Source organism: Nansenia antarctica, assembly GCF_963989245.1.
Source record: "Nansenia antarctica genome assembly, chromosome: 13".
NCBI lineage: Eukaryota > Metazoa > Chordata > Actinopteri > Argentiniformes > Microstomatidae > Nansenia > Nansenia antarctica.
In genome coordinates this window covers 24468805-24493682 of record NC_137683.1, presented here as the reverse complement: position 1 = coordinate 24493682, position 24878 = coordinate 24468805, and the positions used below count along the sequence as shown (strand labels likewise).

General features: G+C 42.8%; 1 protein-coding gene across 1 annotated transcript in view; it reads right to left on the bottom strand.

The window, feature by feature from the left end:
* adam19a (ADAM metallopeptidase domain 19a) overlaps positions 1–14670 on the bottom strand; it is a gene marked incomplete at both ends in the record, with an annotated part of 99035 nt that extends 84365 nt beyond the window's left edge. The window contains 3 exon segments of the mRNA XM_080544132.1: positions 8946–9090; positions 9092–9165; positions 14658–14670. Of these exon segments, the coding sequence (XP_080400258.1) occupies positions 8946–9090; positions 9092–9165; positions 14658–14670 (232 nt within the window).
* Positions 14671–24878: the final 10208 nt, after the last annotated feature.

Sequence of the window (24878 nt, the reverse complement as noted above, 5' to 3'; positions counted from 1 at the left end):
ATGATCTTTAAATGCCTCCTTTCATGTCTGACTTTTCTCTCCCTAGCATTTCACCCAAGTCTCCCATTACTGCTGTGTTAGTACAGCTGGGTATGCTTATGTGTCTACATGCCAGGGAAAAGTCAGTACAGTATGTCTGACTTTTTTCCACATTTCTCCAAATGTAGCCTACAGCCTCTTCAATTGCTCTCAGACGGTGGGGGGTGGGGGGGTAATTAGTTGGGTGTACTTCAAGAAAAACAATGTGCACATCGAAAAAACCATGTATTGGTGCTTGGAAAAACAATAGAGATTCAAAAAGAACAAAAAGAATTCCACACAGGGTATATTGCTGCTCCCAAAGTGAATTCGTTGAACACATGAAAGCAAAACACCATTTTTTAGCCGTGGTCAGATTAGCTGGATATATCCAGCGGTTTGGGCTTTAAATCCCACTTTCAGGGCCGGTGGGAGTGATTAAGGAAACCAAAAAGTGCTGATGAAGGAGAATCTCTACTTTCTCACACCCTCTCCTCCCATCCTTTACCTCTTGTTTCCACAGCCACATCAGATAAAGAGATCAAGAGAAGAAGACCCAAGAGAGGCAGAATGGGAGAGCAAGAGCATCTGCATGTTTCCCTTTGTACTTTTTTCTCCGGCAGCAGGTGTGACGGAGCCATGACCACGGAGGTGACCACCGACAGGATAGGACGGGGCTGTGTGTCATCGGGATTAACCGGGCATTTCGCTAACCGTCCTGACCTGTTGTACTTCCTGATGGGGGCGTTCGATATGTCTGTTAGTTCAACCGACGACTGTGGCAGCTCCTAAAGTTTACAGCCAGTCTGATGACAGATCATGCTTTTGAGATGAGATGTCCGGTGTTTTCTATGATACACTAGGCCCTAGGGGATGTAACAAAACTGTTGAGGCCATTACAGTTCCTCCTCCGATGCAGAGGTTTCGTTGTTGAAAGTCACAGAACTAGCTCATACACAGTAGTACTGTATGAATGACGAAAATTTGGTCTGTCAAGCCACAGGTAGAGCTGAAATGATGGAAAAATGGCTCTTGTGCTGCTTGGTTAACATTGCTGGTGGATTAGGTGTTATTACAGTAAAAGAAAGAGCTACGCACTGTAAGAAAAAAAGGGATATTAATTGATGCAAATATTATGACTAATTTCTTTCGTCGAAGACCAGGCACTCCAGCAGCCCATGTTAAAGTCATGAAAAAAAGGAAAACCTCAAATCAAGGGTGTTTGAAAATATGAAACATTCATGAGGGGAAAATTATTTCTAAGCAGCTAGCTTCAAAACCTCCAATCAAGACTGTTTGAAAATGTGAAACATTCATGAAGGAGAAAATGATTTCTAAGCAGATAGCTTCAGATCAAGCTATTTTTCCACTTATAATGAACACTGCCGCCTTTCACTGACTCATAGGGGCTCAGTCCACATGATTCATACTAATGACTAAATAGACCAGTAATCATAGGCACACTGGCGATAAGCGCGCGAGGGAGGATTTTTGAATTATCATTTTCTTTTAAGAAAATGTTCAAGTGCCCTCTCAGCTGCATGCCAAATCACCTCTTGAACAGCCATTGGCTGTTGCACCGCCTGTCTTATTTAGTTTGATTGATGGTACCGGCCTCCCGCATCTATTTCTCACAGGAATCACATTGCATCAGTTCAGGTTCAGTAGATGAAGGCAACCCCGCTAGACAAGAAAGCTTAAGTAAACGTTTTCTTATGGACAGAAGAATGCAGTTTTCGTTTTTCAGTAGGACCGTGTTGTGTGTACTTTAGGTTTTGAGATGAGGCAGACAAGGCAGAATCCATCAAACGTGCCGTGTCCAGTTATGGGAAGCAAGTCAACACCCTCAAAATCTTGGCCACTGCTAAAAACCATGCGACTGAAGCAAGCTATCGCATTGGCCATTGCATTGCAAGTCATTCACGGATGGCAAATATATTAAGGAGGCTTTTCTCCGTAGCTCAGAGGTTCTGTTTGAAGGCTCACCAAACAAAGAGACAATCAAATCAAGAATAAAACATCTTCCCATGTTAGATAGAAGTGTTGAGCGACGCATCGAAGAAATGGCAGAACATTTCAGCACACCGACGACAGCTGGGTTAAAAGATGCTGCGGCATTGCACTTGACGAGAGAGTGGACGTGAATGACACGTACGTTCGGCAGATACTGTGGTTCGACTGGAAGAGAGGAGCTCTGCTGCTTAAAGCCAATGTCTGACACAACAAAAGGCGAGGATATTAGCCAAGGTGTTTGTGCAACATTTTGACAAGAGAGGGATTGACATCAGGAAGATTTTTGCAGTGACAACAGATGGTGCCCCCGCCATGGTCGGGAAACAGAGGGGAGCTGTCAGATCAGAGGAAAAGATTGGTCACCCCATCATGAAATTCCACTGCATAATAGACCAAGGAAACCTCTGGTGGTAAAGGTTAGTTAAGCGATCTGCTCTGACACACCAGTCAGTCCCAGTCCCTGCTCGATTAAATGGACAGCACATACAAAGATATCCCTCTCCACTCAGCAGTTAGGTAGCTAAGCTGCGGAAAGGTTTTGGAGAAGTGTGTCGGCTGATTTGATAGCATCAAGGCCTTCCTGGCTGAAAAAGGCCAAGACTGCCCAGAACTCGAGAACGAGAAGTGGGTTGTGTATCTCACAGATATTACGGGACACCTCAACAAGCTCAATCTTCGACTGCAAGGTGCAGAGCAAACTGTTCGACACATGGACGGCTTTTGCCGGCAAGCTAGCAATCTTTTCAAGCGATGTTGCTACCTCCACTTTCCGCTACTTAGTTCAAACACGTACGGGAGCTGTCCTCGCAGCACAGCATCAGCACCCACATGAGCGAGCTTGAGTCTGAGTTCACACCACGATTTGGGGACTGTCAGAAGTATGGACCCATGTTCTTTTTCTTGATCAAGCCCGACAGCTTTGATGGACACGAACTGGATTTATCTCTGATAGACTGGTTGGATACAAAGAACACGGAAATGAAGCTGATTGAGCTGAAGCGTTCAACACTGTGGGCAACTGTGTATGCAGAGCTACAGAAACAACTAGAAACCACGGCAACTAGTACAAGTTCACGGAACATGCATCTTCACCTGCTGGACATCTGTACCGGAGCAGTTCAGCTGTCTCTGGAACGTTGCACTAGCTTTGCTGAAAGTGTTCGGGTCAAGGCACCTCCGTGGGCAGATATTCTCGCACATGGAGGTCGTGCTCAGCCCCTCCCACGGTCGTTTGACAACCCACCACTCTGAAGCATGTGTGCAACTCAAAGTGACTAAATACAACCTCCAGATAATGGATCTGAGCCAAGGGAAGCAGGGCCAGGGATCACACTGACTGGGAGCCATCTGTTTATTTGTGGCACACATGGGTTTGCATATGTAGCTGTCCATCTTCCAACACAGATGTGGATGTTTTCATGAGGATGGCAGCATTATTGTATATTACTGGTATTTCTGTCTTGATTTAGTCTCCCTTTTTTACATTTGCTCCCAATGCAATACTTATGAGTTACTGAAAGCAGTGTTTTGAAATGGGATCTGTGCATATAATTTGTAACCCCATCATGGGGGGGGGTTATTGCAGATGAACAAGACGAGTGGGAGGTTAGTGGGGTTAATGACCTAAAATGATCATTACAATGTCCTGATTATGAGAGATATTTTTTTTCTAAATGTTGCTATGCATGTAGCCTATATGGATGGAATAAAATTCTAGATTCTGTTGGAAAATTCTAGATTCTGTTGGAAAATTCTAGATTCAGTTTTTTTTTTAATGTGGTGTCATAACTAAACTTAATGTTAAACTTAATGTTGATAACATTTCAAACAGGCACTTCAAATAGAGCCTCTTTTCTAATCATCTCAGACAGAGCACATTAGAGCACTCTTTCTACACTGGACTTTAGCTTCATGCTTAATGCATGAAGAATTAGAGAACACAACCAAAACAAGGAGAGCAACCGTAGTCAGCTGAGCTACACATTACGAGACATAAGAGACCCTCTGAGGATGCAAATCAACCATGTCTTGAAAGACAGCACCACCCCAGTCCTATTTCATCTGACCTAATGGACTGGGACAGCACAGATTGCAAACGTAACATCTCGTTTTAGGTACCATGAAATGGGCTGATCGGCCACCTGCCGCACAGACTGCACACTCATGTTCCCTGAACACACAGCCACATGTGACTGAACACACAGCCATGTGACTGAACACACAGCCATATGTGACTGAACACAGGGCCTGAACACACAGCCATATGTGACTGAACACACAGCCATATGTGACTGAACACAGGGCTGTATGTGACTGAACACAGAGGAGGTAGGTCGTCCAAGATACACTATTTCTCTGTCTCTAGCAAACACACTCTCTCTGACTGCTTTCTCTCTATCCCTCTACTGTATAGTGTTATTACAGTTACTCACAGGTAGTGTATAGTGTTATTACAGTGTCATACATAATACTGTATGGGACAACATCATGTTAAGTGTGACCATCATCTCTCAGTCTCTAGCAAGCAAGTCTGACCGATTTCTCTGATTTCTCTCCCTACAGGTACCGTATCTTTTTGTCTCTTCATCTCTCACTCTCTCTGTTGATGGCCTTATCTCTCTCTCTCCCCTGAGGGACTGTCAAGAAACAAGTAAAGAGGTACAGACAGAGGGGAAACTCAAGTAAGCTCTGCACTTAACGTTTGCCTAGCAGGTTTTTGTTTTGTGGGGAAAACAATAAGAGAGAGAGTTGATCTCTATCTGACAGATCCTGCTGTGGCTCTGCTGGCCTCTTCCACATGATGGATGGAGAATCCCATACTGTTTCCAGTGTGCCTCCTCCCACTGCCTCCTTCCTTCTCTAAGGTGCCTAGCAAGCATACAGGGAGCGGAAACTGTCTGAGATTGCACAGCAAAAGCCCCCTGCTAGGGGCGTTCAGACAGAATGGCAACAAATAACTGTTCATAATACCCTACTCCGCCTAGGACGGTCTGTGGCTGGTGGGTGGTGGGGAGATGACAGTATGAGGTGCTGTTAGTGGTGATGGCGATGGTGTGTGTGTGTGTGTGCGTGTGCGTGTGCGTGTGCGTGTGCGTGTGCGTGTGTGTGTGTGTGTGTGTGTGCGTGTGCGTGTGCGTGTGTGTGTGTGTGTGTCTGTGTGTGTGTGCGTGTGCGTGTGTGTCTGTGTGTGTGTGCGTGCGTGCATGCGTGTGTGTGTGTGTGTGCGCGTGCGTGTGTGTGTGTGCGTGTGTGCGTGTGTCCCTGTGTCTGTGTGTGTGTGTGTGTGTGTGTGCGTGCATGCGTGTGTCTGTGTGTGTGTGTGTGTGTGTGCGTGCGTGCATGCGTGTGTGGGCGTGTGTGTGTGTGTGCTCAGTGCTCACACCTCCCCAGGCGTGAATCTCCCAACAGCCACTCTGTTTCTCTGGCTCTTGTGTGGAACGTTAAGGAGGCGTGCTGCCACGGCAAATGAGGACATTTGGAACCGGTGGTTCTCTCCGGTGGTTCTCTCAGCGAGTGTGTTAGAGTGTTAAGGGTTGCTCCCCCCCCACCCCAACCGTTCCTAGATTCATACCTCTCTCCTCCCCACCCACGACTAGACTCATCCACCCCCTTAGGCCCGATGCAGGCCCTGTGAATGAGACTGTGTTCCTTCAGTCATTCGAGGACCGTAGTGCTTGCATCAATGACAGTGTGCTCCAGGGAAGAAGCTTTTCCATTTCTGACGGTCCTTAACAAGAGAAAACTTTCCTCGCACGCACAAGAGACGGGGCAGAGCTCACCAAAGCCGAGGTGTGCGTGCTGAAATGACGGCGGCTGAATAGTTTCAACGCTACAGGCCCGGGGCAATGTGCAAATGTAGCTGTAATGAAAAACTATGAGGCAATCTGAGGAGGGTGTTGGGGCATTAAGCGAATGGCTTTATTCCAAATTTGACAGTTGAAAAAAATATTGATGGAGAATTTCGCCTCTCAAAACACTTGGGTTATATAACGAAACGAAAGTTTCATTCACGACCGACATGTAGTCCTTCAATACCACTATGCAATTATCTGTTATATAAGAGGAGCTTACACGCAGTTAATCTCTCAGGTGGTCATAGACTTTCCTTGAACTGACGTAACACACAAGACTGAAAGGCTGTATGGACATTGAGTGTTTCAGTTCCTGATGGCTTTTAGGAATAGAGTACACTGTTGAACCCACCTACACGCCATGGCCACGCAACACATAAACAAGGAAAATGAATAATGACTAAAAAAGAATCCCACACGGCAGAACAAAAAGGCCTATCTTTCTCTGTGGGCGGACCAACGCAGGCGTGTAGGCCTGTTGTTATATTTTATCCATCGAACCTCAGAGGGGAGAACTTTGTCAGGCGAAACCGACAAGGGGTTTGCACTGCAGTTGGAGTGGTAAAAAGAGTTGAAATTCATAGTATTTAGGGTGAGGTCGCTAATGGACGTCAAGCTATACAGAGGTGCACTAAAATGGTCTACATACTGCCAACTTCTCCTCCTCCACGGAAATAATACAGATTCCTTTAGCTTCAGAGCTTCAGTCAATATCCAAAGCATGTGGACAGCAGACGGGGCTGGGTACTTTGTAAACGGGTTGTCCTGTAAATGTATGGTAACAGGCTGACGTTTTACAGAAACCTGCTATGTAAGCAGGGGCCAATTTCAAACCAAGCTGACGCATAAGAGCATTCATAACATAATTATGAAAGTGAACAACACAAGTTTACAGCATTTCCTCAAAACATAGCACTACTAGTGTACAATGGATTACAACACAAGTAAAACAGTGTTTGAACATAGTGTACAATACAAGATGAGATACATAATACTGTATATCTTGACCGTTCAAGTGGTGGACAACATAATAACATAACATTATGTTGTCCATCCTTTGGACAACATAATAGAGAAGTGAGCACTGATAATAATAATAATAATAATAATAATAATAATAATAATAATCCTCAGGGTCACTCTCGGGTACAGCCGACAAGAGGCCGTGTTTCAAACGCATTCGCTGTGGTCTGAAAGAAAGACACCAGATATTGAATTTAGTTCATGATATTATAAGTCCCCTGCCAAATCTGTCTTCCAGTTGTCTATGTACGTGTTATACAAGCTTCTGTTGGTTTTGTCAGATAAGATCACACTGTCATCTAACCCTCACAAAATTGGACATGATTCGTATTAGCTTTTCTCTGAGATTCAGAGATGGGTGAGATTATCCCCCCCTCCCCCCCCCCCTTCCCACAGTGTTTAAGATGTGAGCTAGTATGGAACGTAACCTCCCCTATACAGAACAAACAAAACTTCCTAAACCATGTTGTCTATAGTCATCCCTTGAACAAACACAACCTCAGTGTCTAGCTGAGGCAAAAACTAAACATCTACATCAAACTAAACGTCTCAAAACCTTGGTGTCTATTAGCATCCCCATCCCCTTGACTATGACCACATGACCACACTCCACACCAGGACCCCATCTCCCTGACCATGATCACACCAGTACCCCATGACCATGACCATGACCATGACCATGACCATGACCAGACCACTCCACACCAGGACAGAGCTGACTTCATCACTCCCTGTTAGAAGTGACAGGAGGAAGGTCTTCCTTCCCCACCTGGGAGCCATCCCTCTACAGCGGGCGACAGAGGAACAGGGTCTGCCTTTCCTGCATCTATGATCACTCAATGACAGGGTCATAAGATAAGCTACACACAGCGCTACTCAATCAAACCAACTAACCCATTAACCCATTAACAGTTTGGTCTAACATACTCAACAAAACGATGTTTGCAGTGTGAAACAAAAAATAAAGAAATACCTTCAGATTAAAGTCACAATCCTTCCATCGAAAACCAACAAAACATCATCCCCACCACATAAGGCTGAGGGATGGGGTTGGAGAATTGTTACGACTCTCAAGTTCGTAGACACAACTCTGGATGCAAGGACTGACAGTCTGTGACATCAATGTTGGAGTTTAAATATGTTGAAGCTATACAGTGTTTATTTATGTTCCTGTTGTTTGGAAACATTGGATTAAAACAGTATTCTATTTTGGATTATGATGGAGTAAGACAGTTGTACTGTATTAAGCTCATTAGACATCTATAAAAATAAAAAATAAAAACTATTACAAAAAAATGTAAATATTTTTGTTCAATACTCAATATCCCAAATTGTTAAAACGTGTTCTCTTGCTCCAACCATTGTCAGACAAGACACAGATTTTCATTGTCAGACACAAGTTTCACTGAACAGTGCTAATGGGGCATGTTTACTGTCCTAATGTTCTCCCTAACCTCGGCAGACTGTAGCAATTGTTGACCATAAGCATTAACAAAACAACAAACATTGTGTTTAATCTCAGGGTAATTAATAGAGTGACCGCAAGCAAGTCATTAAATATGCTTTAGGGAGTCCACCTCAGCCGTTTTCATGACTATCACCTAAACAAAAAAAGGTATCTTGGCACTGACAATCCTCATTTCAAATAAATCAACCGTTTATTAAACACACTCACACTCACAAATTGCCATATCCAGTTAAAGATGTTGGCATGGCATGATAGGCAAAATATGCCAGATGTTTGGCCATTAGTACAGTGTAAATATGGGATATCCGTCTCAATACTCTTCCTTTTATGGACATTAAAACCCAGTCCGAGGAAAGTTGGACGTGCTGCTCACATTACAATACAATGATGTTGTTCAACAAAAGACACAGCATACAAAACGTTCAAAGTAGCCCCTAACACGGACAGGGGTTGATTAATTCTTAATTCTTAAGATCTTATTCTAAGCGAACCTCTACTCCAGGTCCCTCACGCAACTGGTAGATACAAAGAGAGAGAGAGAGAACTTTGTACAACATCTCTCTTTTCTTTACCTTGTTCCCGGGGGTCTCCGTGGGCACTTTCCAGTATGCCATTCAGTAGTAGCACAAACAACACAATAATAAGCGAATTTCTACATAGTGCCGGTGGTATTTGGGCATTTTCTTTCTGTCTGTGTTTGCTGTACATCCCTGTTGTTCCGCGGAACCGTTAGACAGACGTCCTCCTCCCTTTCCCTCGCTTGCACTGATTCCTTCTCTAACCCCTCTCCTTCTATCGGCACGCACGAAAACAAGACATGGATCTGGTTCTGAGCGCCAGCCCCAACCCGTGTATGGGTAGTAATGAAAGAACCTATCAGTCGGCTCAACGAACGGCTCAACGATCCCAAAAAGACCACTTGGACGCCTATAGCCTATTATATCGCTTCATTATATAACTTTTTTTTTTGTTTTTGTGTGCATTCTGTTTATATGTAGGCTGATGTCAAGAACATGTACAGTAAATACTATGTTGTATATTAGACTCAACCTTTTTGCCATTGCACAGAGTACGACAAACTGTATTTTTTTGGGCTCTAGGCACAGGGGCAGCCATAGTCAGCACCCCCTGCCCTGGAGCAATTAGGGGTTAAGTGCCTTGCTCAAGGGCACAACGGGGGTGGTAGGCACCTTAGATACGATGCCAGTCACCAGCTCACATGCAGCTCTCTCCTGAGGTGGGGATCGAACCAGCGACCTTCTGACCGCTAGCCGGCCTCTCTGACCTCTAGGTCACCTGCCACCTCCAGGCTATTTACGCCTTTAGTCTCATAGAGATAAAATCCCTTACAACAGAGAGACCTGCTTCAAGTCAGCAGCAGGTGAAAATCAAAGATAACTAGAGGCCATGTTCCAATCAATGTTATCTGTCTATTGACCAGGAGTCTACAACTGTGGTTCAGTTGCCAGAGCATGGTGCTAGCAATGCTTAGATTGTGGGTTTGATTCCTGCTGGGACTATAGTATATTGAAAAATGTATGCACTCACTGCAATGTAAGTTTCTTTGGATAAAAGCGTCAGCTAGATGGCATATCCATATATCATTATTATTATTAACTGTCCATTAGCTTATTCAGCGAATCTCAATCTTCACTGTTGTAAGCAAGAACCCTTGTTAGAGAGTCGTGTGGATATCTGGAAGGTTCCATGGTAGACTGCACTGCACACCTGCTGGGAGACGGTGATGAAGATGGTGACCAGGAGATCCCAGCGCTGCTTTATTATATATGAATTATTTGTGACCAATTTGCATAAATTCTGTAAAATACGACTGAAAATGAATAATGCAGTGGAAAGTGCAATTTGGGATGTGGGTGCCACTTCCAATCCTGTTGCCACATTCCAACCAATAAAGATCTATTGGAATATTTAGAATGTGGAAAGAGAGAGTGTGCCCATGTGGAACAGTCACTAAGCCTTTTTAAAGATGTGATTTGTGGCATTGAGCTCACCAAATATTTTATCTCAGTCTGTCTCCAAAAAACCTCAGTGGTCCTCATCAAGTAGCCCTATTACATAGCTTAGTTTCACAAAGGCTGCATGCAATCCAAGCGCAGGAGTGATAGAATGTGATATTATTGTTACATGTGCAACCCTAATTTCATCTTTTTACACTTATTTTATGATGACTACTCCTTTCCTGCGTTTTCCCTCTTTGTGTATCTTTCACCCACACTCGATTTGCACCGTGTTGAATCCAAAGAGCACAGTAAATTGAATTGGATTCGAAAGAGCTCTCTTGTAACATCAGTTTATTGTCTTTTCGCCATCCACTATATATCTATCTGAGACTAAATTAAACCCCACTGCCCGATTCACTTCCGAAAGCTATCTGTTTCTCCAGAGCATTAAGATCATGTGTGCTGGCCAGCTGCTAAAGCCCATTAGGGTCATCTCTGCCACCGGGCCAGGGAGGTGGCCAGAACATTGTTCCTTCCCCCCTGACAGTCCAATGTGGTGTTGTCACACTCATGCTCTTTTACTCTGGAATTACGACTCGGATTTGGACTTCCCGCTGGAGGGGGATAAAACAGATTTAATTCACCTCATCTGGAAAATGTCCTTTCTGCCACACCACCGCCGCAGCGATCCTTTATCCTGCTTAAGGGAGACTGGACATTGCATTTGTTTCATTCAGACATTTCGCCAGTGGCCTGCTGTTTTTGTTTTTGTTCAGCTTCATTTTTTTTCATACTGTTGTGTTGACACCACTTGTTACACAGAAAGGTCAAGGTCTTAGACTTAAATAATCCCTCTTACTCCACACAAAAGCATGGTGGAGAGAATGTTAGTTGTTGAAAGCCATTCCACAGCATGGTCATGCATTGAAAGCCCATTAATGTAGGCCATTTTCCATTTTCTTTTCTAACAAGTACAAACACTACTTTTGAAAATTCCAAGCGTGTGCTTTCTTTTTACTCTTTCAATTGAGTGACACATCACATGAAATGTTAAACGGAGATACTTCATACAGGTTCTGAATAGAGTTGAGTTCTGTTGTGTTCTGTTGTGTTCTGTTGTGTTGCAGTCTGTGATTTTGTGGCATTCAATCAATGTCACGATTCAAATCACGGACTGGGGGAAAAACAGTCTAACAGTCAAACAATAGGGAGGAGACGTGTGCTTCAAACACACTCACATTTACTCTCCTCCACCCCTGCTGACACCTACAATTACCCTCCATACAATATCATGACATTGTATTGATTAACCCAGCAGTGGTTGTTAATGCAGAAGAAATGTGGCTGGAAGAAACGCTCTACGCCATACAGATAGGTTACACAGATATTGCAGTTCATCTACTCCGGTTATGGCTTCATCTTTATTTGACCTGGTCATGTTCAGGAACGCTCCCGTAATTAAATAATGTGCACAAAGTCCAAAATTGAGGGACATTCTCCAGAGAGATATTTCCTAATGTGCCAAAGAAGGATTATCTGTGTAAAAGTTTGCCTTTTTATTATCTTCATCATACTCTTCTCTCTGACCAAGGTTAAACACTGGCTCATCATTGCTCACAGGCTGGTTTTGCAGTTCTGTTATGGAGGCTGGCTCAATCGATTAGCCATCAGGCTACAAGATTCACCCCCTAACGTTATTCTATTCTGAATATCAATGGGCTCTGAGAGGGCTATGACGTCCAGCGTCATGGCTGCTCACCTGGCTTTTGGTTGCGCAGAGAGTCAGGAGATAGGGAGACCGAAATAACCTTGGTTGCTGCTCCTGCTGTTGTGTCACTGGGAACTTCTCTTATCTGTGCCTGAATGATCAGAACAAGTCTCTCCCAGTCAATAGAAGATTATTACAGAACTATAAGATGTGAATATTATACAGAATTATAAAATGTTCATATTGAATGCTTAGGAAGTATTCCTGCATCTATTCAACGATACAGAGTAGGCTACCTGAGCTATAAGAGCATAACAATGTTGGTTACATTCTATTGTATTTCCAAGGTGTTGCAGTGCATGCTGTGAGTGTTTTTATTCAAACCTAATGTAGGGCAACCTTGAGTAAGGCACTTAGCCCTCAGTTACTCCAGGGGGAATGTCCCTGTAATTTGTAATTGTAAGTCGCTTTGGATTAAAAGCGTCTGCTAAATGGCAAAATTAATTAATTAAATTAATATATAACCGCCTCATATGGCTGCTGTTGCTACTGCCACGATTGCAGTGCCTCAACAACAACAACAACAACAACCACAACAACAACACAAAAATGTGGGGTGCTGCTAATTGTTTCGTTTACGACTGGAATGCAAATGTACAAAGGCGACAGGCTTTCGAGTGGTTGTGATAGAAAGTGACTCAGTTCATTATAAGGCGTAACTGGGTAAAAGGAAATTGCCACAGCCCAGAGTACTAGGCCTGTAGGGTAGAGAGAGGCCTGTCTGGAAGAACAATGCTGCTCTAAGCTGGTCTGTCTGACACACTGATAAGTGGCAGACAGTTCGCATGGGTCCTCAAGCTGTTTACGATGAGATACATAAAAGCACCACTTGATACACACTCAGCAACAACCACTGAAATCTGGGGGAGTGTGGGTGGAAAGTGGACAATGATTGTGTATGGTGTGCTTCAATACCCAAAGGACACGACAACATTTCAAATGCTGGGGTTTTGACAATGGGATTGTTCAAGCTGTTTCACCAGGGGCATTGCTACAAGCAAAGAAAATGGTATAACAATTATATGGTGGATATTGACAGCAGTAGGGGGTCTATACGGCTAATAGCTGATTGCTAATTGGTTTAGGGTTAAATCCAGGGGCATACAGCTGTTGGCACACAGCTTGGCTGCTTCACAGCTTCACCGAATGACTTATAGATTTACCATATGGTTGCGTAGCGCTTTTCTGCATGGCCATGTTTACTTCGTATAAGGAGGAGGATGTATGTGACATCCTGTCTCAGAAAAATAAAGTCAAACATTTCCTTCCTCGAAGCTAATGTTCTAAACAGATCTGTCTGGGGACGAGTCTGACACACATTTCAGAACACAGGCCCACTTTTACTTAATCAGTACTTTCTCCCAGACGACACATACAAGTAATCTGCACACAGTTTGCACTGCCTTCTCCTAAGAGTACAAAGCTTCTCCGTAAGATTTCCCCCGTTTAGAGTCCAAAAATGATCATTATTTTAAGGTTTGAAGAGAGAAAAAATATGTTTATTCAGATTACCATACCTCAAGAGTGTACATGTCTCCCTCAGCCAATTTAGGGCTTCCACTGCAGGCCTGAAAATTATTTGTAGAGAATATTTAAGTTAATTAAGAGCAGCAACAGAATGATAAGCGGCCTTGTATCCAACCCCTGAAGTACAGTAATTGCATTTCACACCCTGTATTTGAAATGAGGGTCATATTGTGTATCAGAGGACCACACACTACAAAGATAAGGCACCTAATTACAGTACAGGGCCAAAACGCCACTGGGGCAATTGGCTGACAAATCACTGGGAAATTGTGCATGTTTCATGTCTATACGTGATGTTTCCCACCGAATTAGTTCATGTCTATCAACTGTCTGTGTCTATTTAATTACCAACTGTCAACTAACTGTCTATCTATAAACTGTCTATGTCTGTCTGTCTGTCTGTCTGTGTCTGTCTGTCTGTCTGTCTGTCTGTCTGTCTGTCTGTCTATGCCAGTCTCTCTGTCTATCTGTCTGACTCTGTACGTCTGTGTGGGTCTGTGTCTGCGTCTGTGTCTTTCAGCACAACATGGTTGGTGAGGCATGGAAATCCCCTTGGAAAATGGGGCTCCATATTCGAAATAAACATCATTATAAATGCCAAACCTTCCAGTTATATATATATATAATATAATCGTGTTTATTGGTATTAAACATGTGTATCAGTATGGAGGGTTGGAAACAACCTTTCCATTTCAGCGGCACACACTCACCCAGCGCCCTCTTCAATTACCCTTTCTAGTCAATCCAATCTGACTGGAATTGACAAAAGGGTGCACTGCACATATCTGGCTGTGTAAATGTTAACATTGGAAGTATTAAAAGTAAAGCACTCTTGGCAGCGTCAGAGTCTTGCAGAGTTGAAATCGTCTGACCATTCCAATCGATCTCCACAGGGGTGATTAAGGCACTGATTGGACTCAGCGGGTAATGGTGTTCTGTCCAATAAGATCCACGGCGAAATGAGATTGCTGCCTGAAAAGTCAAGATGGATAATTCATATTCCATTAAAAAAGAATATAGGGGCCTACCTGCTGCCCGCATAATCTCCATCTTATTTACCTTCTACTGTGTGAAAACAGGACAAAAGCGAGAAGTAAGAGAGGGGTCTATATCAAGGGAGAATAACTAGTAATGTTGAACCACAATGGTTTAACAACATGTCTGTTTGGCTTTTGACATGAGCTTGTGATTGTAAGGGCCTCTAGTGTAGATTATATGCTTCTAGTTTTTATGAAGGTTCTTAGTTCAGTTTGTGGTATGGCTCAGTTTAAGTCTATGGGCCGGTTTCACAGACAAGGCTTGAACAAGGCCTAGTCCTGGACCTAAATCACCCTCTTTCAATGTAAAATCTCCATTGAAGATGCTTTTTTAGTGTAGGATTAGGTTCAAGCCTTGTCTGTGAAACCGGCCCGATGAGCATGACACTGCGCCTTCAATCCCATAAAGATTGTACCAGTGATTCTGAGACACGTTTTCTAAAAGCATCCTCTGAAAATATGGTACCAGACGCCCTCCTGTGGTCACATTGAGTTACTGCATTACGGGTCGGGGTGGGGTTCAAAGTTGAGATTCTCCGCGCACGCGTAAACGTCATCAACATGGTCATTCTCGATGCTATGTCAGCTGGACAAGACGCCAGCTAAATGATCGAACACGTTTTTTTTATTATTATCATCACAGACATGACACGTTAACTCTGTACTTGTACACATTTATGCACTATTAGGTAGACATTACAAACCTTATTTAGCAGCTGAAAGAAGGAAGTTATGACTGCCAACGAGGACCAAGAGGTAATGTCTGATGTTGCTGTTAGCATTGATGGAGCTGCTAGGAACTGATAAACTGATCTGAGATCTGTTTTAGCTAGCGAGTATTTCTCTTAAGTCAGTTCATTTCATGTCAAAAACAACAAGCTTAGTGGTGCATAACCAGTTAAACTTAGTATATCATTAAAGCCACTAAAGCTAGCAGGTTATTAACCAACACATTTGCCCAGGCTTTAGCAGTTGTGCTAAGGGGGGGGTGAGTTCGTAAATTCGCTCTGGAAATCTGATCAGCACTCAATGGAATGCCTCTCGTCCAATCAAATGACTCGCTCCGCTCTATGACGTGGAACCCAGTGTGCTGCTCCGGCGCTCTCAGAGGGAATTTACGAACGCACCCCAAAGTTATAGCAGCTTAAACCAGCATGGTGGTAACAGTTCTCTTGTCTGACGAAACCATGCCATGCCTGCCATAGCTGATGATGCCATCCATGCCAAAGCCATCCATAGCTGATGCCATCCATGCCAAAGCCATCCATAGCTGATGCCATCCATGCCAAAGCCATCCATAGCTGATGCCATCCATGCCAAAGCCATCCATAGCTGATGCCATCCATGCCAAAGCCATCCATAGCTGATGCCATCCATAGCTGATGCCATCCATGCCATGCCATCGTATATTACCTCATTTACCTTTCCTCACCGTCCACTTTGTTCCTGTTCCAGATGGAGTTGGAAGCTCTTCGCTCTATTTACGAGGGGGATGAGTGTTTCAAGGAGATCAGCGAAGTGTCCTTTCAGTTTAGGGTAAGTAGCCCAAGTTAGGTCTATGTAGGGCTATCTGCTGTACTCGCTCAGTGACACTGGTGCTTCTGTCACTGGGACCTTTCCTGTAACAGCCGACTTGTGATTTGAAGTCAGGATTACAACACTAACACTTGCAATCGGGACCATTAGCTTGGTTCTTAGATGTCAGCTCGTGTCGCTGTCAGTCACCAGTGATGGAAGCAGCGCCTTATGAACAGCTCCTGTGAGCAGATTAATGTCTGCCACACTTTCGAGGGACATGGTGAAAATGTCAAATCTCCCTACCTGTTCTCTCCCCAGATAGGAGACCACGAAGACTCTAAAGCTTTCCTCCTGGATATCTCTTGGCCAGAGACGTATCCTGAAACTGCACCTGAAATCTCTCTCAATTCCTTTTTCAACAACAAAATGTAAGTAACCAGGAGGGGGGGGCGCTTGGTGGCGTAACGTGTAAGTGTCGGCCATGTAACCACAGGGTTCCGGCCGGGGACATCCTGCATGTCATCCCTTCTCTATCTCTCTCTCTCTCACTCTCACTCTCTCTCTCTCTCTCTCTCTCTCTCTCTCTCTCTCTCTCTCTCTCTCTCTCTCTCTCACTCTCACTCTCACTCTCACTCTCACTCTCTCGCTCTCGCTCTCTCTCTCTCGCTCGCGCTCTCAGCCATCCTTCCTGTCAAATCTCTACTGTCTCTATCACAAAAAAATGCAATAAAAGATTAAGTAACCAGTGACAACACATTTCTCTGGTGATTTTTGTGCCGTCAGGCTGTATGCATGTCTTTAGTAGCCTTAATAACTGCTTGTTAAGAATCAAAGTGATTTTCTAACTACTGTTATGTTGTCTCCAGAAATGTAATTGATTATTTATTTTTTGCATTTTACTAAGTGAGTGAATCATCTGTCCATCAGTCATGGTAGTAAACGAATACTCTCTGTGATTCCTCAGCTCCCCAGAGATCAAACAGCTGATTATATCCAAACTCGAGGAGCAGGTGGAGGTGAACCTGGGCACTGCCATGATGTACACTCTGTATGAGTGGGCCAAAGAGAATCAGGAGACCCTGATGGAGAATCACCAGATTGTGGTCACAGCTGTGGTCAGTCACAACTTGTATCATCTCACTTATACTCATCAAAATCATCTAACTGATGTGTTGCTCTCGTCTAAGGATTTCTGGATCAATAACTGCCGTGAAAGAGTTCCGTGTGCGGCTGATGTGACAGCTAGGCCTGTAACAATTATGAAATAATTGCCTAATGGCAATCTTGACTTTGCTCCAACACATTAGCTAGCTAGCTAGCTGCCTAACAACAGAGAACATTGCGTTAGCTAGACAGCTGCTCTGCATGTTAAGCACATCACAACATGCTGATAGAACAACTACACATAACTAGATGACACACAGTCCCTTGTTGTTCAATGTTCAATTTTATATTCAAAAATACATTTTATGATAATGAGCCATGGTTCACTTCATAGGTTGATGTGTTATTACATTATCTGGGTCACATAACAGTGAAATAATTATATTGTTATTTATTACTGAGACAATTAATTGTACAGCAAAATGTGCCAAATTGTTCCAGGCCTAGTGACAGCACTGCTCTAAACCTCACTCTCCTTTTCCAGACATTGACATCCAACAGTGACGCGAGCACAGGCAAGAAGAAGGAGAAGAAAGAGCAGCTGACCAAATCACAGAAGAGGAAGATCACCAGCAGAACAGGTCAGCACACTGAGATGACTGTTTCACTGTGTATAGACAGACAACGTATTGTCGGTTCTATTGGGACATCTTTTGTTAAGGAATCATTAAACTGCATCTTTTTAAAATATATTTGCTTTAACCTACAGATAACAAGGGGGAACTACCAAGAGGCTGGGACTGGGTTGATGTTGTTAAGGTACATGATATATAATGGTGGTAATACAGAACTTTGAACATTGACATTTTCCTTTTATGCCACTAGAGGGCCTTCTTCGTTAAATGAATTGTATTGCTGTTCCATCACAATGTTCATGATAATAACAGCGTTCTTTTCTTTTCATCTGAATCCTCGCAATCCCTCTTTGACAACGTCACTTCCATGACGCTCCAGCATGTAAGTGAAAACATTTAGTTGATATTTAAAAATCTGGTCAAGAAGATGAACTCCCTCACTGTGAGATCTACTATGTCTGTCTATGCAGCGAAACGTATTGCCAGCTTCTAAACACGGTCCCCATGTCCTCTGTTTCAGCTGAGCAAAACAGGCGGCAAGGAGGAGGACTAGACGATGGCGGGGGGGTCTCTGGGGGAACGTTTCTGGTGCTGCTTTTATTAGGAATTGCAATGAACTCACTTTGGCCACCTGATGCTGCTCTGTAGACGCCTTCCAGACCGACCTAAGACGGCGAAATCTTCACTCGAGACGGCAAGACTGAACGCAATCATCAGCATCCCTCAGCTGTCATTCAACAGAGGGTTGGGATCACACATCCAGATTCAGTAGTTAAATTAATTCGATGTCGGAAACCGACAGGGGGGCTGAGGTTGTGTTTATCGGCCTGTGATTTCCTTTGCTTGGATGAGAGCCCAACATTCTGTGTGTTTTACCAATTTTTAGGGGTTTTAACTGGTGAGCAGCATTCAACATCAGAGTGTGCTAGTGTTTGTGCTGTAAGCTCTCTCAGTATAGGTCACTGTGAGTGTGGTTCAATGGTTGGTTGCAATGTCGACATCTTCCTTTTATTAAAGAGTGTCAATGTATAATAATAATATTGAGCCTTCTCTCACCTATTACCTGAAGAGAGAGAGAGAGAGAGAGAGAGAGAGAGAGACATACGAACGGTCACTGCCAATTTTATGAAAAATATCTCCCACTTGGAGCTATGGTTCAGTTGCTAGGCATCAGAGCTGTGAGACTTTGTGCATGACATGTTTGCATTGCAGACAGTGTCAACATTTGGCTTTATTACTTCAGGGTCATTCAAGTAGCATGGTACCGCTGAAATTGATCATGATGTGTGGAAAGCCCCTCTGCCTGTTACGAAGAGCGCCAAGTGGATGTGATATTGTTGTGCCCTTTCTAAAGTAGAGACTCGTGCACTCCCAATGAACTGATGGAACTTTTTCTTCTTTTTTTCTTCTTTTTTTTCTTCTTTTTAATAAAAAATGATTGTTATTGTTACATTGCTCGGTGTACACTAATTTATTTGTGTGCAAACGTTTTTTAATAAAGAAAACAGAGAGACTGCTTGATGCATGATTCACATCCTAATGAATAGGACGGCCGGGTAAGGCTTTCATAAATCCTTAAACTGGTCCAAATGTAACTTTACCTTACCCTTACACCACCATTCTTCACAGAGGTTGGTTAATTCGTGAGCTTAGAATGATAAGGTTCTATCTCCGTTTAGGGCAGTTCAGAGATATTGAGCGTCAAAGTTTTTACATTCCATTATGTTTTGTGAGATGGAACCTTTGTATTTTAATAATTACTAACTCAAAAATGTCAACATTGTAAAAATAACACCACATAGGCATTAATAAACACCTAATGGATCAGATTATGTAAAAAACCCAATTTTTACAAAAATGGAGATAGAACCGTATAATTCTAACGTCACGAATTGTCAAAGACGGGTGTAGATAGTTGCGCTTTCCACCTTGGCCGGCTGAGCGCATCTGAGCGGTGGTGATGTAGACTGGAGTCCTCTGGTCCTCTGAGTTGACGACGGTAGTTTGTCTTTACAAACACTTCGGAACACTTATCAACAACAGTGATGAACTGATCTGATGTCCAACAGCGGAATTACGAGATTGTTGCGGTATATCGGAATGAGTTGAAACACAAAGACTTATCTTTTTGGACCTAAAGATGTGGACGTATCATAGACACAGAACAGTCCCTAAAAAGAAGAGCAGGGTAGGTTATGCAAAAAATAATTCTGTTTATGGTATATCATTATTGAGACAATAGACTTAATGTTTGTCACCAGTCTGAAACATTGCCGAGACAACGTCTGTGAACCCCTAACACAGTTTTTACCCGTTGTTAGGTTGGCGTCTGGAATGTAAATGCATTTAATTTGCATTTGTTAAACTGATCTACACAATCTACTCCACACATTCAAAGTGAAACATAAATGATATAAATAGTTACAAATGAATTAACCGAAATGTCCTGTGTGAATAAGTATGTGAACCCGTGGCAATGGCGAGTTACAACATAGTTGGAACTTGGATGGGCTCTCAACTGGGCGCAAAACATTCACATTGATTATTAATAAATATTAATCTCTCTGAAGGGTTCCTGTCTATCAATAAGGTGCATAGGTAGCCCACTAGAACAGGCCATTCCTTCAAAGGAACAGCAGGATAATAATGAAACATTAGCCCAATAGTGTCTTTGAAAGAGCCACAAACCTCAATTATTAACCTGGGAGAAAACTTTCCATGAGTCAACAACATCCCACTCACATCCTATTCCTGAAAAAGAAAGACTTCCCATTTCTGCATTGTGTTTCCCTATCATTTGAGTAACACTGTTAAGTGTTTTTTCCTAAAGCAAAGCTTTAAATCAGAGGCAAATGTAACAACATTACCCCTAGATTCAAGAATGATGATGGCAGTATCATGGTGATGGATCAGGAGAAAAATGGATAAAGCAAGGCAGAGACAAAGTCTAAGGCATGAACCTGCTACACTGAGAGAGAAACCATACCATTGGGGTAGAAATGCACCCATCAGTTTGAAACATACACAAGCACAAGTCCAAAACTACAATGGAATGGCTTAACACAAAGAGAGTGAATGACCGTCCCATCATTTACAGTTACAACCAGGTTGACAATCTGAGGGGAAACCTAAAAGATTACTGATTAACGATCAACAATGCCCAACCAACTTGATAAAGTTTGGGCAATTCTCCATGAAGAATGGGTGAATATTGCAGAGTCGGTTGTACAATGCTGGTAGAGATTAAATCTGAAAGGTCTCATAGCTGTAATTGCTCAAAAAGGAGCTTTCAAGTCCTGAGTCGGGAGTTCACATGCTTATTCACACAAAGCATTTTTAATTAAGAAAAAAAAAAACACTTTCACTTAGATAAAAATCTGAATTGATTGGGGGGAAAACTCAATGTTTTTCAATTTCAGTCTCCAATGCAACAGAAAACATTGAAAAAGGGTTCACATAATTTTTTCTCTGCACTGTATTCGACAACTTCAAGACCCACTCTCGGCTGCAATTTTCCTTTACAGTATAATGAATTCCAATTTGATTAAGAACGTGGTCAATCCATTGCTACAGCCTAGTTTTTCTTTTACCATCTCTTTTATAGGACAACACAGACGTTGTCACTTTTCCACCTATTTCCAATGGCCCTACAGTGACACAGGTGAATTCATTTACCATTTTAACATAATTAACTCATGCAATCCCAATATTAGCTTTCCTAAATGTACCGTATTTGCTCCCTCTTTCATCCCTACTTTGAACGATTATACTGTTAAGCTGTAATTTAAGACATACATCGATCCTCATTAGTGTCTAATAGCCTGTGTTCCTTCCTTTCTCATTGAAAATGCATCGATTCATTAGGGCAACAAAACCAAGAGACAGGCCACATCTCAGAGTCTCCAGGAACTGTTCTTCTCCAACTGTTTAACTGACCAGGGCCTTCTGGAGAGAAAGACCAGGACTACTAAGGCAAGGTGTTATAGAAGTCAAACTGAGATGATTCACATGTCTTGATGGAGTAGGACTTTCTTACCCAATATATGTTACATTGCAGAGGCCAGACAATCACTGGGGTGTCCCTTTCACCAAAGTAAGTGAGGAGGCAGAGGCCCAGATAGAAGCTCATCTCAGAGTAAGTAGGCCAATCGACTCAACACTTTACTACACAGTTGTGGATACTGTATACTGTGAAATATACATCATTGTACATCAGGGTCGTACGTTATATTCGTTGTTATGCACGGTAGCCTACTACAGTGTATCTTGTTATTACACCAGTGATTTTAAATGATATAAAATATGATTTTAACAAATGCCTCCTCAGTATCAGCTTCAACAGCGCCGTGTCAAGGCCAATGCCCAAAGCACATTGTCAGAGGAGAAACAGGCAGATGAGCTCCGTCTTTTTAAAACACAAGGCAATTTAAAGGTGAGTCTCAGCCTTCTTGGACTGAAAGAAAAATCTCCTGCCCCAAAACAGGTCTATAATGGAATAAACAGATCTATAATGGAATAAACAGATCTATAATGAGATAAACAGGTCTATAATAAGATGAACAGATCTATAATGACATATACAGATCTATAATGAGATTTCTTTAATGGAATAAACAGGTCTATAATGGACAATGTGACACGAAACAGGTCTATAGGTCTATAGGTCTATAATAGGTCTATAATGAAATAAACATGTCTATAATGGAATAAACAGATCTATAATGGAATAAACAGATCTAAAATGGAATAAACAGATCTATAATGGAATAAACAGATCTATAATGGAATAAAAAGATCTATAATGGAATAAACAGATCTATAATGAAATAAACATGTCTATAATGGAATAAACAGATCTATAATGGAATAAACAGATCTATAATGGAATAAACAGATCTATAATGGAATAAACAGATCTATAATGGAATAAACAGATCTATAATGGAATAAACAGGTCTATAATGGAATAAACAGATCTATAATGGAATAAACAGGTCTATAATGGAATAAACAGATCTATAATGGAATAAACAGATATATAATGGAATAAACAGGTCTATAGTGGAATAAACAGATATATAATGGAATAAACAGAACTATAATGGAATAAACAGATCTATAATGGAATAAACAGATCTATAATGGAATAAACAGATATATAATGGAATAAACAGGTCTATAATGAGATATACAGATCTATAATGAGATGTCTTTAATGTAATAAACAGGTCTGTAATGGACAATGTGACCTGAGAACAGGCTGTTCTATAATACCGTGCCCTACTGAATGAGGTACTGATGACTGACTGGTACTGAATGAGGTGTGCAGCTCGTAGGCTAAATAGTACCAAAAACCAACCTGCTTTAATCTACCTTTTAATTTGCCATTGTTGTTGTAGGACAAGGCTTTGAAGTCTTCCAATGGTTCCATAGACGACCCTCCAAAGCTACTGCAGAGTCTGGTTGGTCTGGGGGAGGAAGGAACAGAAGAGCTGGAGGAGGAGGAGGAGGAGGAGGAGGAGTACAAGTTGATAGACGAAGATGTGGATGTCAAGCAGGACCTCGTCATACGGACTGAAAATGTTCCAGGAAGTGGGAAGGATCTATCCCATGGATCATCTAAAGACGCTATGATCAAAACGAGGGAGGAAGAGCTTTCTAGCGCCACAGGAAGAGACATCCCTTGGCGAGGTCACGCGGAGACAGAGGACCTCCAATGGAAGGGTGCCGTTCCTTTCTGTGCCAAGCAGAGGAGATTCATGGTCTATGTATGTGGAGGATACAAAGGTTAGGATAGTGAGTGCATGAATTAGATGCATGAAATGCTTATTCATATTCTGTGTGGTGGACTGTGTGGTCATAGATGTCAATGTTAAATGTATACATGTACAGTATATATTAATGCCTAATGAATCCCATTCCCAAATAGACACTGTGGCAGAGAGGAGTGCGCTGATGGAAAGTGCGTACCCATGGCTGTACCTTTACTGTAAGCAGAGGGGCTACGACTTCAGGATGGTGGACCTGCGGCGTGGCTTGGGAGGCCCCGTCTCAGACAGACACGACACGGTTAAGCTGCACGTCGAGACTCTCCGACAGTGTCAGAAAACCCAAGGCCCAAACTTTATAGTGAGATACTAACTAGTAGTTAATCTCTTTGCTTAATAAGACTTCCTCTCTTGCTGTGGTCTTCCTGTCATCTCTCATTGGTTGCCACATCTACCATGTTTGGGCAGTTTTGATAAGTAGGCTACTGTAAACCATTGTTGTTTCAGAGGTAATGGCTAAAGAACTGAATGATAGTACAGAAACTTAACAGTTGTCTGTTCTGTTTCATTTTTGTTTCAAGTTATTCCTAGGCCAAAAGCACGAGGTTCAGATCCCACCCACCACTTTCTCCAGAGAGGTGTTTGAGTCCATCCTGAGTGTGGTGGAGAGAGACAGACAGAGGATGTCCAAGAGGAAACTAGCCAACATGGACGACGTCCTCACTTACTCTCGGTCTAGTGTCGCCACCGGGAGTGAGACGGGGAGCTTCTTTGGGAGTCAAGTTGGGAGTTCCGAGCGAATCGGCTCCCGTCCCAGTTCCGGAGTTCTGTCCCAGAATTCCTTCTCGGATGCGGACGAGACACGGATGAGTGCCGCGGGGACGAGGTGTTGGGGGGACTTTGACAGGGACCTGGCCCTGCTGCAGGCGTGGTACACACTGGATGAGAACAGGGTTCCTCCTGTGTACTGCTTAATGCCTGTGAGGTAGGAGAACGTTACACTGCTATGGATTTTACACTATAGAGACGTGTTTTTCCTGTAACAAATTAATGTGAACATGTTGTGGTATAAAGAAGTAACACCTGTTTTAGTGCCCTTTTGTAGAAAAATGGCCATGGTCTAATTATCGCATTCAAGGGGTTGTATTGACTTGCATTACAATGGGGCTATTTAGAACGACTTTGTA